We start from the raw sequence: 12,380 nt of genomic DNA, 5'->3' as shown, positions 1-12,380 counted from the left end.
TCCCTGGAGTCTGGGCACTCTTCACACCATCGGTGACCTGCAGCCTTGCTCTGTGGACCAGCCAAGCCTGTGCGTGCCCGTAAGCAGCTCCTTCCTCCTCATGCGCTGCTTGGGACAGGGAAGGGCCTGGGCTCAGAGGCTCAAATGGAACAGGCTGCAGAGGGGGCCAGGGGCCCAGTCCTTCGCTCACTGCTCTGAGCCCTCCCTGCACCCCAGAGCTGCCTCAGGACACAGGAATGCCAACCTTCTCCCCAAGAAGATTTTATTGAATGTGCACATAACATTCATCCTCGGGTGCAAACTCAGGCCAGCAAGTGAAGACAACAATGCTCGTGTCAACGTGGGCGTGCTCTTGCCACCAGCCCCCAGCACAGCGGGGGAGACAGACAGCAGGGTGGACTCTGCTTCCCCAGGGCCCCCCAGTATCCCTTATACTCTGCTTGTGGGGGTGAGGCAGGGTGGGGAGGCTGCCCTGTCCCTGATGGGGCTCAGGGGTCTGCCCGGGATGGATGGGTGGATCTGGAACCTGTGCCAAAAACACCTGAGAGTCCTGGAGGTGCCCATGTGCCTAGACATCACACAGCTCCCCTGCCACCTCAGCGGCCAGAGAACATGCAGAGCTTGAGAGCAACTTGCCCAGGGGGTCGTGACCCACTAAGGAAGGGATGGTGTGATGGGCCTGCAGCTCTTCACACCCCCCAGCCAAGAGGCTCAGGGCCTAGCCTCCAGGCTTCCTGGACCCATACAGGGCCCCTCAGTGACAAAGCTCCTTGGGGTTACAGGGGCCTCCAGGAACCCCCTTGCCCTGTCAGACACCCCTGAGACTGTGTGACCACTCACAAATAGGAAATGAGAAATCAGGTCAAAATGTTCACAATTTCCTGCATGTCTCAGATGGTTGTTTTCTTAAATGGTTGGGCCATATTTTAACTCAGTTTATTGAAACTAGTCAGTTTAAAGATTCATCAAATCAATAAAGTAAAAAGGAAAAGGTAGATAAAAGAAACAATAACAAAACATTTCAATTGAACTTTGGTGACGTTGGCCTCAGGAATTTCTGTGCTATGTGGGTTGGGGAGGGGATGGCTCCTGGCCCTTCTGCCTCTCAGCTGCCAGAAGCCAACTTTGTCCCAGCTGGGTCCTGACCCTGGGAGCCTGGGCGGCGGGGGGCCCCCCTGCATCAGCCTGCAGCATTAAGCTTGTCCTCCCAGTTGGAAACCGGGGACCTGCTTCTCAGCTCTGCCCCCAGGGTCCCATGCGACCGGAGACCCACGAAACCCCGGCCCAGAGGGAGAGCACAGAATGGTGGCCTGACTCCTCCTAATGCACTCAATTTTCCCATCGCTATTTTTTCTTTTACAAATCAGAGTTGCTGGTGCTCCCAGCCCCTGTACAGGGCTGGCTGGGGCTGCGTCTAGCTATCAGAGGGCTCCCTAGAATCCCTCAGCCCCAAATCCCTACCAAACCAGAAACTGAAGGTTGGCAGCCGGGATGAAGACCCACAAAAGAACGAACGAGAGTGTGTATTGCTAGAGATGGTTTGGAAATGCCCCACCAGGTAGGGAGGTTCTCCTTACTCCAAACTGCAAGCCACATGTGTCTGGTGCAGACGAGCTCATGCTGAGACTACCACTGCCACCCGCGCTGGTCCACAGGGCCAGGCTGCAGTTGGGTCAAAAAGTCAGGGTTGCGGAGGAGAGGCCCCCGTGGCCTTGGGGCTCCTAGTGGGAGGCTTCCAGGGGGAAGGAGGGTAGGACTTGGTCTGGGGCAATCGTTCGCCCAGCTGACCTCTTTAGTGCAAAACCTATTCGGGTGTGGGGGAGGGGTGATGGCAGGGTGGGATGGGTGCCCAGGGTCTAGGTCCATTCCTAGGCCAGAACTGGCACCATTCTCTAGTGGCCAGGCCTCAGAGATGGGTGGTGTGTAGGGGAAGAGGGGGGGCAGAGAGGGTCCCATCCCTTCCCGCCAGTAGAACCTGGGCATAAACAGAGCAGCAGGGAAAGCAGGGCCAGCCAGCAGCGGAGCACAGCGGCAGGCAGCACAGCGCGGCCCCCTCGCCCTCGCTCTCAGTGCGCCTGGCTCACTCGAAGGTCTCCCACTGCTTCCTGAGCTGCTCTACCGAGCCCGGGGCCTGGGCCGGGCTCACATCTTGCTTGGTTTTCCGTAACAATTCCTCAAAGGGGTCTCTGGCCTCTTGAGGAGCAGAGGGCTGCAGTGCTGGCTCCAGGCCCTGTGGGGGCCGGGGAGGAAGGAGCGGGGGGTCTCCGAGCCTCAGGGCCAGCCCCTGCTTGGCCTCAGCAGCCCTGGCACTTGAGCGGGCCAGGGGCAACGTTCGGATCCGTGAAGGGGCGACCATTGGGGGGCCCAGTGGCTGCAGAGGACTGGTGTGGGCACCCATGGGCATCTGGCCAAAGAGGTTAGGCATGGAGAGGGCAGACAGGTTGGGCTGAGATCTATGTGGGACACAGAAGCCAGAATTGGACAGCAGGAGGCTGGGGGCAAAAGCGGGCCCCAAGGAAGCAGGAGGGGCCCCGAAAGGCCTGGCTGGTGTGGAGACCAGGGGCACAGCGGGCAGTGTTGCCGGCATAGATGAGACAAAGGGATTGAGCGATGGCTGTGGGAATGGGGTGAGGTTCCCTGCTGGGGGGAAGCTAAACTGGGGGGTGAATGAGGTGGCTACATTTGGGGCTGAAGGGCCTGGGGGAAGAGCACTGCCTGACCAGGCTGTGTGAAGAGGGTCCAGGAGGGCCAGCAGGGCATCGCTGCCTGTGCTTGCAGCCCCGGGGGCCAGGCTGAGTGGTTGCAGCAGTTCGGTGGGTGCTTGAGGGGCAGCACTGGGGAGGTGCCCCGGGAACGGCGCCGGACTTGGGGGGGCTCGCCTCTCCCGCTCAGCCTGGAACCGCTCCGAGGAGAGGTCCCCGAGGGCTGCGCTGGCAGCCTGAAGTTTGGACGAGCGGGCGGCGGGGGGCGGAGGCACGATGCCCAGCTCCGGGGTCTTCCTGCCCTGGGGTCGGGGAATAGTGATGCTGCCCGGAGTGGGGGTGGGGGCCTCTTCCTTGTCACCGGAATTCAGGATGCTGTCCTGGGTTGGCAGCATGCGAGGCAGAGCCAGGGACTTCCCAAGAAGGACTGAGGGCTTCTCGGGGGAAGTGGCCGGGGGCTTGCTGGGGATGGCCATGTCATCCTGGCCCAGGCTCCAGAGCTTATAGTATGGGTGGGTGAGCTTCAAGGCCACTGGCATCCCGTAGCTCCTGTCGCTCCTGCTCAGGTCCAGCCTCTGTTGGAGAGAACAAGGGAGGCAGTGACCAGAGATGGACCCAGACAGACTGGAAGGCAGCAGATACCCTTCCCCCTGCCCCTCCCATTGCTTGTTCCCAGGCATGTGGCCCATCAGCTCCTTGGGACCAGAGCAGCCAGGGGGCTGGGCCTAGGTCACCAGCAGAGAGGGTCAGTCCAGACGCCAAGCCCGGGCTTTCTTTACCGTTCTCACTTTTCAGACTCCAAGGAGGGCTATCTTCTCCCTGTACACAGGGAGTCTAGAGAAAGCCCTATCCTTTTACGTCAGTGTTGCCAAGTAGTTTTAGGAAAATGACTCCAGGGCAGCCCCAGTGGCGCAGCGGTTTAGCGCCGCCTGCAACCCAGGGCATGATCCTGGAGACCCTGGATCGAGTCCCACGTCAGGCTCCCTGCATGAAGCCTGCTTCTCCCTCTGCCTGTGTCTCTGCCTCTCTCTCTCTCTCTCTCTGCATCTCTATGAATAAATAAAATCTTAAAAAAAAAAAAAAAAGGAAAATGACTCCATTTATTAGACATCTACTGGCTGGGTCTTTTTTACTTTTCTTTTTTTTTTTCTTTTTTACTTTTCAAAGTATGTGGGCACTTTTAATCACCTGTGAGCTCGAGGATGTATGAGGTATGGGGCCTGGGCAAAGGTGTCTTCCGTGGTTGGCAGGACTGGGCCCATGTCCCGGCTGTGCTACCCACGAGTCACACTACCTGGGCTGCAGTGGCAGGGAACAGTAAGTAATGCCCTGCAGGAGGGCGGCATGAATCACTGCATCTGTGGCAGCTTTGTGAATTCCACAGATCCAGTGACTCAGTCACAGCCTCCACTTGCAAGTGGGGAAACAGGCAAGAGGGGCTATGATAGACTGGAAGGGCACAATGGAGGAGCAGTGGTCCCATGCAAGTAATCCAGAATCCAGGAACTGTGATCCACAGGCTCTCCAAGGAGACTTGGTGGGCATGGAAGCAATCCCAATTCCATCAGGGGTCCAAAGAGCTGCCAGAGGGTGGAGGCTGGGGCCCTGGGACAGTGACTCGGAGCACTGGCACACCTCTGTCTGATGCACAAATGGAAGTGAGGAGCAGGTTTCCATCGGGTGTCACATTTCTATAGTCATCAGTGGCTGCTGGCCTGCCCGGGGCAGGGTTTGCAGGCAGAATGACCCTAAGCATCGGCTGACCCTGTAGAAGTTGCTGTTTCTCCCCCGATTTCCTTCACTGTCACATGGGGGAACCTGCCTCATGTGTGAAAAGCACCAGCCCTGGCAGGTCCCTATCCCTGCTGGCATCATACCTGATAGTCAAATGTTCCCGGTTGCTCCCTCAGGTCTTTGGGGGTCCGAAGGTCCTCCAAGCTCTTTGCCTGGCCCAGTGGCTGCAGTGGCACCTCCATGTCCAGGCTGTTGAAGACGTCTTCCAGAAGGTCGATGCTGGCAGCCCGGTCAGGTGGAGCTGGGGCAGGGCCCGTGGGCTCCCGCATTTGCTGTTCTGGACTCTCTGCCTCGTCGCCTTCTGCACTGTCTGATTCCTTGAGCGTCCGATACGGCAGAGGCCTGGGAGGAGGCAGAGCAGGCTGGATTCTCCCGCCCAGAGCCTCCACAGGAGGAGCAAGCAGCCCCCACCCCAGGAACTCCTGGGCTTTGAGGAGTTCCACCCAGGAGCTTTGGGGACAGGAGAGTGTCTTGGGGTCCCGGTGAATGCTGGGGTCTGGGCAGTGGCACTCGCACTGGGGGATCCACTGAGGTCCCCTGAAAACCACAGGACCCACCAAATAACTGGCCAGTGGGCTCACAGGCCACCCTGACGAGGCATGAGGAACGGGACATGCCTGGAGCAGGGCAGAGTGCAGCTTCTGCACTCCCACTTCCCGGTGGCTCCCAGGGGCCCGGGCTGGGGAAGTTTCCCCAGGGCAACTGCCCAGGGTGGCTCTGGACCCTCGCGGGGACCCACTGGGGCCTCAGACTGTGCTCCTGTTCTAGCTCTGGTATTACCCTTTCTTGCTATGGGACCTTGGAAAGCCTCTTAACCTCTCTGAACCTCAACCTCTTCCCCCATTCCAGAGCGCACCTCCCTTGCAGGTGGCGGTGGTGATTACGTGACTAAAACTATCACAGTGCTTGGCACACAACAGGCACACACAGGCTGTTCACAGCATTCTGTATGTCTGACCCCGGCATAGGTGACAAAAGGCTCCTCTTACTTTACTTTCTCACAAGCCTCAACCCCGGGGCGCCGCTGGGTTTGTGGAGAATGGTGCCTGGATCAGCCTTGGCTTGAGTCAGGGCCAGGACAGAGGCTGGCGTTGGTTCTGTCCCCGTGTCCCAGCAGATCCAGCAGATGGCTCCCGTGGTGGGGGGAGGGGGAGGGCGCCACCTGCTGGTCCTAAAGGCCCCCTTGCAGGAACCAGGGCTGGGAATGCACAGCAGAAGGGAGGGCTCAGTCCTCTACAAGGACTCCATCAGCCTTTGGTATCTCGCTGGAGTTCAGAGAGGCTAAGCAACTCACCCTATGTCACAAAGCAAAAAGTACCAATGGACACCGAGTATGAGAGACTTCAAAAGTTTCCACTCACTCTAAGCCGTCTGACCAAGGAAACCAAGTGAACACAATGAAGGGGGATAAGGAAAAGTCAGTGTGCTCCTTATGCTTAAGGAAGGAAATGTATTCTTTAAAAAAAAAAAATCATTTTATTTTTAAATTTTGACTTAGAGTGGGCCAGTTCCATCCCCCCCCCTTTTTTTTTGCTTTTCCTGTGTAATTTATTTTTATTTATTTAACTCCAGCATAGTTAACATGTGGGCCACTTCCTTTTTAATCACACAGACACACAAAAGCCTATACTTTTCATAGGTCATGGCTGAGGGAGTGAGCACTAGTCACTATTTAAATAATTAAGGCATCAATGAATTAAAAAATAATGAGGAGACCCACTGGACTCTGGTGGGGGAGACCCTGGATGTCACCGAGGCAGAGTGCTTTTACCTGCAAGGTGATTTTGAGTTGATATATTTCTTATTCCAATGGTTCTTATCTTTATTTTATTTTATTTTATTTTTTTAAATATTTTATTTATTTATTCATGAGAGACTCACAGAGAGAGAGGCAGAGACATAGGCAGAGGGAGAAGCAGGCTCCATGCAGGGAGCCCGATGCGGGACTCCATCCTGGGACTGCGGGATTACGTCCTGAGCCAAAGGCAGATGCTCAACTGCTGAGCCACCCAGGCATCCCGGTTCTATCTTTATTTTGACTAATAGTAGAAATAATAATTGATACGTTAGGCCAATGGTATGATTACGTTAGGCCAAACAGATATTACTGCTTAGGACAAAGTTAACTTAAAGTTTTAACAGAACATTTTTAAAGAAAAAGATTTAATGTGCAGAAAAGATGGCATGTGAGTGAAGGAGATTGACTTGCCAGGGTCACTGGTGGGCTGGAAGCAGAAAGGGCCAGAATCCTCCTACCCCTGGGGGGCAATGAGAGAAGCAGAGCTGGTGGGTTTTATCTGGAGTTCTTAGGAACCCAGAGGCCTGGCTGGCGGGAAGGGAACTGAGAGGGGGAATGGAGGGACGGACCTCCTCTTCTATAAGATGGTTTTAATAGCTCACTCCCTAGAGGGTGGGTGTGGGCTCCATGGGTGAAGGGCAGCTGTCTTCCTTTAAAGGCTCCCATTAAAAACACTACAGCTTTGTTAACTGACACAGACAGAAGCTGTCCCTTTGCTCAATCCCAGCCCCAGAGAACCTGTGGAGATGAGAACTGGGGAAGGAAGAGAAACTGCCAAAGCTTAATGCCAGGGAGTGGGGAGTGGGGTGGGAGGGTGGCTGGGTTGTGGGTGGATCTTCTTTTCAGTTAGTGTGAGGCTCAGGCTATAAACAATAACAACAACAATAATAAAAAATCATCTCACAGGCAGATTGGTAAAACATTTGGATCTATCAGCAATTATATGCTCGCTTCAGCAGCATATATCCAATTAAAATTGGATCTATCAGCAATCATATACACTCCATATCAGTACTTTTTTTTTTTTTTAAACTTAAAATCTGACCCTCCATCTGTATAGCTTTGGGAGCTTATCACCTCCCAATAAGAGGAGGCCTGGGCATCGACACCCAGTCGGGTTAACAGTCAAGTGCACTGCCTGGGTAAGGGACCGGGACTCATGCCTCCTTTGCACACCTGCAGGCCCCACTGCTCCCCTCCCCTCACTCCTCACCACAGAGCCTGTGGGGCTGGTACAATGTGGGTCCTGGGCAGAGGCACACAGGGGGGCACTCACCCCTCAAGCTGGCATGGGGGCACCAGGAGGCAGCAGCTCCAGATGGCCCTCCCTACACACAGGGGGCAAACGGCTCCGGCCCCCCACCCCCATGCGGCCCAGGAGTGTCACCAAGCCGAACTCAAGGAAATGGAAGAAGGAAGGAGAGACCATTCAAAGGGGGCGGAGAAGAAAAAGCTTTCAGTGAAGCCAGAGCTCGGGCCCTCTTCCCGCTGGCATTCATCGTCAGAGGAGTCTTCGGACAGGAAGACCGCATAGTGTCGCAAGGGCTTTACCAGGCTGGGGCAGAGGAAGACAAGAGAGAAGAGGTAGTTAGGAGGCACCCTTGGAACTCCATGTGGTGGGCTGGGGGAGTGGGGGGGCCTCTGGGCTCAGCGCCTGGCCCTGGCATCCCCCTTCCAACCAGAGGCAGAGGCTCCCTGGAGAAGGCCAGAGGGCCTGGGAGGCTGGGAGGGCCCCAAGGTGAGGAAGCTGGTCCCCAACAGGAAAGAAACCGAGAGTCTGCCACAGGTGTCAAGAGCCTTAAACACATGATCCAGTCGCCTATGACCTCACAGCTCTATTTCCATTTAGATAACCCTAAATGTAGCAAAGAATGATGCACAAAGATGTTCATCACCACTGTTTGTAATATTAAAATACGGCACATCCTAAATTTCCAGCAATGGGAGGCTATGAATTATAGTACACTTGGCTGAATATTAGCCCCCCCATTAACTATGATGTTTATGAAAGAGCAAAATCTCAACACCAGGATGCAGAATTGCAATTATACTACATTCTCTCTCACCTATTTATGGGAAAAGGCAGAGAAAATTAAGTCTGGAAAGGGATATGCCTGCGTGTTGACAAAAGCTAGAAGGATCAGGGGTAACACTCCCCCCCTCTTTATTTTTCTGTGTCTTCTACACTTTCTACAATGTGCATATCTGCTTCAATAATCAGGAAAACATAAAAATAGAAAGTTAAGGAAGAAAGTGAGCCATGTGGAGGGGCTCGGGCTAGAAGGCCCTCTTCTGATTAGCGGCTGGTCTCAGGAGTCTCTCTCACATGCCTCTTCAGAGAGTCTTTTTCATCTGTGATGTGGAAATTAAATATTCATTGTTATAAAAAATACATCTCCCTTGTCAGCCACCTGTGAGCTCTACCTCTATAAACACAAACACTACGCAGCCCCGAGAAGGTCCGCGCGGCCGCTATGAATTATACACTGACCAGGGCCCATGAGCAGCGCAGGCTTGGGAGAGGGGAGCTGGACTGGCTGAGCTTGGGTCACCCTGGCACCCCCAGCCGCTGCTTGGCCTGCACGCTGGGTTGGGCATGCTCCAAGGACCCCTGGGGTTGGTGGTGAAGCTCAGGAGAGGGTGTGCCCAAGGTGGGGCAGTCTCCTCTCCTCTCTCAGAGCAGATTTCTTTCTCTGCTGAGGCAATTCCTTCTGGGTTTCATTTCATAAAAGGGTGCCATGTCCAAAAGAGTGAATGGGAACCATGCTGGGGGGTGGTGAGGGAGCGGGAGAGCGGGCTGTGCTGTGATCTGCCATCACTGGTGCGAAGCCAGCTATTGCCAAGAATATGCTATTCTTTCAAAAGTAGAACCAGGGCTGGCTCCCAGAGCTGCGGAGACCCCAGGCACTTGCACACCTAGATCCTTCCGCCTTGTTGTTATCCCTGGAGATTAGGCAGGCCAAGAGCTTTGTCCTCATACTGAAGACTCGGAAAGGGGAGGCCATTTGCCCAGGGTTGCACACGGGGAGGGGTGGGGTGGGGTGGGTGACTGGGCTCCTCTCTTTGCCTAGGCCACCTATCTGGATGTTAGGGACTTGGCCCTTCCTGGGTCAGAGAGAGCATTGGCTTAGGTGGACTTAGGTGCCATCTCTCCTGGACTCAGGAGAGAGGGCAGGAAGGTCTGACTCACAGAAATGAGGCCACCGGCTCCTGCCACACCCCCTGGGACACAACACAACGTGCAGCAGAGGGGCCGCTCCACACAGCCACTGGAATCCTGTTGTGAATCACAAACCCAACCGTGTCATCATCCTGCTTATCTGTCATTATCCTGCAAATCTGAATAGCAGTTTCCAGGCAGTTGGTTGTGTGGTGAGCAAACCCATTAGGTGTCAGGAATAATAATGTGCAGACATTTACAGAATGATTTCATCAATTGCTTAAAAGTTAGAGGGATGTACTCACTTGCTGGCACTGGACTGCTCTCCTGGGCAGGAGAGGAGGTGAGGAGGTGAGGAGGGGTGGACAGGTACCCTGCCCTCCCCCTCCACCCTGGGGAGCATGTAGAATATGCCGGGCAGGGGTGAGGGCTGCAGAATGGCAGTGCCAAGCCCAAGCTCCGTGTAGGGCAAACACTGTGCTGTACGCTGGGCCTGTCCACCTCTGCACCTCCTCCTCACCTCCCCTGCACACATTGCAGACCTCCCTGTCGTCTTTGCCTGGTGCACTCACTGCTCTTCAGTCTTGACAGCTCGGCTCAACTGGCACTCTAGAAAGCTTTTCTGGAATTCCCAGCTAGTTTTTCTCCTAGGTGGACTTAGCTTCCCCTGGGGCTGTGTGTCATAGCACTTCATCAATATCATTGAACCTTTTGCAATGCTGTTTCTGAGTTGAGCTCCTCCAGGGCAGGGGCCTGGCTCATTCTTCTCTTTATCCCCACCTGGGGCATGGCATTAGTGCAATGGAGGTTTATGATCGCATGAATGGAAGTCAGTGTACTGGGGAGACGAGGCAATCCCCACCCATCTCACCTATATTTCTGGAGCACCAGCATGGCACCTGTCCCTTTCATCAGCTTGTGGCTCCGGTATAAAAGTGTTCCCTGAGGTCCCCATCTGTCCCCTAAAATGCTGAGACCATAGAATGGGGCCACATTTGGGGGTGAGGGTGTTAGGTGTAGAGGAGCAGGCAGGAGTGTCTTGGAAAAATGTTTAAGATCATATCCACTGTGCCAGGGACTTTATGTAGGTGATTTCTACCCTTCCCAATAGGCTAGCAAGAAGGCTTCACTGCACTGACTCTACAGATGATGGGCCTGTCACTAGTCCGTCCATCCATCCATCCGTCCATCCACACACCCAACCACAAGGTACTTCACGAGTACTTGCTATGAGCAGACCCAGTGCTAGGTGCGCACTGGGAAATCACTGTGGGGAAGAGAGATGTGACACGAGGCCTGGCTAGGAAGTGACAAGCAGGGATTCCAGGCCAGGGCCCTCACTTTCTCGTCAGCCGGGCTGGTGGTAGATGTGTATGAGGGGGACGTGAATTTCTGCTTGTGTCAAACTGCATGAAGCTCTTTGGTGTCCCTTGAATCCGTCCTGAATGCCCTTCCAGCAGCCATCCAAGTACGCTCTCCTCCTCTGGCTTTGACAAGACAGAGATCACAGCTTGGCACATTAGCTGAATGCCACTAAACTTGCCAGGAACGTCTGGATTCATGTAAGAGCAAAGAACCTTTGTGCTGCTGGACTGGACCTTGGCTTCATCGAACTAGGCTGCTGCGGTTCACAGCCCTGTCAAATCCAGTGCCTGGCCACACTGGTGTGATTGCGGAGTGGGCTTGGGGAGGTCAGAGGAGGGCCAGAGAACCTCAGCTCCTGGGTCACAAACCACTTTCCCTCCAGTGAGCATTCCCAGCTGAGCTGGCTGGGCATTGGCTCCAACGGGAGGCCCAGGGTATCTGCTGAACACACTGCCTGTCTCTTGAGAATAACAGAGAACCTTGCCAGGTGGTTTGGTCAGATCAGGCTTTGGGCCACATGGATACTGATGATATACTAGCGGTACTTACAAGTGTTGGGCTAAACGCTGCCTGTACAGTTTCTCATCAATTCCTTATCACATCTCACTTTGCTGATAGAGGAGCCAAGGCTCGGAGAGGGGTATTCACTTGGCCAGTGTCACACAGCAGCTACAGGCAGAGGTAGGAATCTGGATGTGTCTGACTCTAAACCATGTTGTGATCCTGCCTCCTGAGCTCGGTGGATCTGAAACAATGAAATAGGTGGGCGGGTATGCCCCCTTCTACTTTTCATAAAAAGGGAGATTTCAAAATAAACTTATTTAAATTCAGCTGCTCATGTCCTCCTATGAAACATACAGTCAGATTATTTGTCAGAGATAAAGGATGAATCGCTGAAAATGTCCAGGTTTAAATTTTTTATTAGCTTAAGGCAGAATATGAGAAAAAAAAAGTGTACCTCTTCCCTCATTAACCCAATTCAGCTACTACCCTGCAGTCTGCCACCCACCACTTGCCTGGATTTTATTACACACAAAGAGCTGTCTGTGAAAAGGCAGGTCGTGGTGAACTTGGCTACCCAGCGAGGGCTGCCAGAGTCTTGGCGAGAAAGAAAGGCCTGCCGTCCATCACCATTCAGACCCCATCGTCTTCCACGGTTGCTCCTGCCTCTGCCCACCTCATCTCGGCTCAGAGTTCCCATGCAGATGACTTCCCGAACCCTTTCTAATGTTTGGTTTAATGTGTCGCCGGTTAGCGCGTGCATGTGACAGTGGTGACAGGCGCGGCTGTTCCTTTTTAAATACCATGTCAGAGATACGGCGTCAGGAAGCAGGGACGTGCTCTGTGGCTCTCTGCCGTGCCGGGATCGCATGGGCTTATTTTTTAATGAGGAAGATCTGCATCTCGAGAGTTTTTTTCATGTGTCACATTGCGTGGACAAATCAGCAGCACGTCACGCCGGCCCAAAATGAAATGCTGACAAATGTAGATATTTCAAATTTAATTGACATTTAAATGTACTTGAGATAAAGAAGGGAAAAAAATCAGCAAGGACTTGGTC

General features: G+C 54.1%; 1 protein-coding gene across 27 annotated transcripts in view; it reads right to left on the bottom strand.

Moving 5' to 3' along the window:
- Positions 1-245: 245 nt before the first annotated feature.
- The window catches only part of DENND1A (DENN domain containing 1A), a 495,329-nt gene continuing 483,194 nt past the window's right edge, over positions 246-12,380 (bottom strand). For 17 of the 27 annotated variants that reach the window (XM_072748692.1, XM_072748673.1, XM_072748676.1 and 14 more), the window contains 3 exons: positions 7,721-7,849; positions 4,580-4,838; positions 246-3,277 (listed from right to left, as the gene is read on the bottom strand). In XM_072748692.1, coding sequence (XP_072604793.1) covers positions 2,081-3,277; positions 4,580-4,838; positions 7,721-7,849 — 1,585 coding nt within the window. In that variant the 3' untranslated portion in view covers positions 246-2,080. Of the gene's footprint in view, positions 3,278-4,579; positions 4,839-7,720; positions 7,850-11,721; positions 12,296-12,380 lie in introns of those variants that run through there. The other 10 variants (XM_072748682.1, XM_072748687.1, XM_072748691.1 and 7 more) reach the window with 2 other exon arrangements.

This window comes from Vulpes vulpes, chromosome 2 (genome assembly GCF_048418805.1).
Source record: "Vulpes vulpes isolate BD-2025 chromosome 2, VulVul3, whole genome shotgun sequence".
NCBI lineage: Eukaryota > Metazoa > Chordata > Mammalia > Carnivora > Canidae > Vulpes > Vulpes vulpes.
Note: the sequence above shows the minus strand (reverse complement) of the source record. Positions and strands in the feature narration are given on the sequence as shown.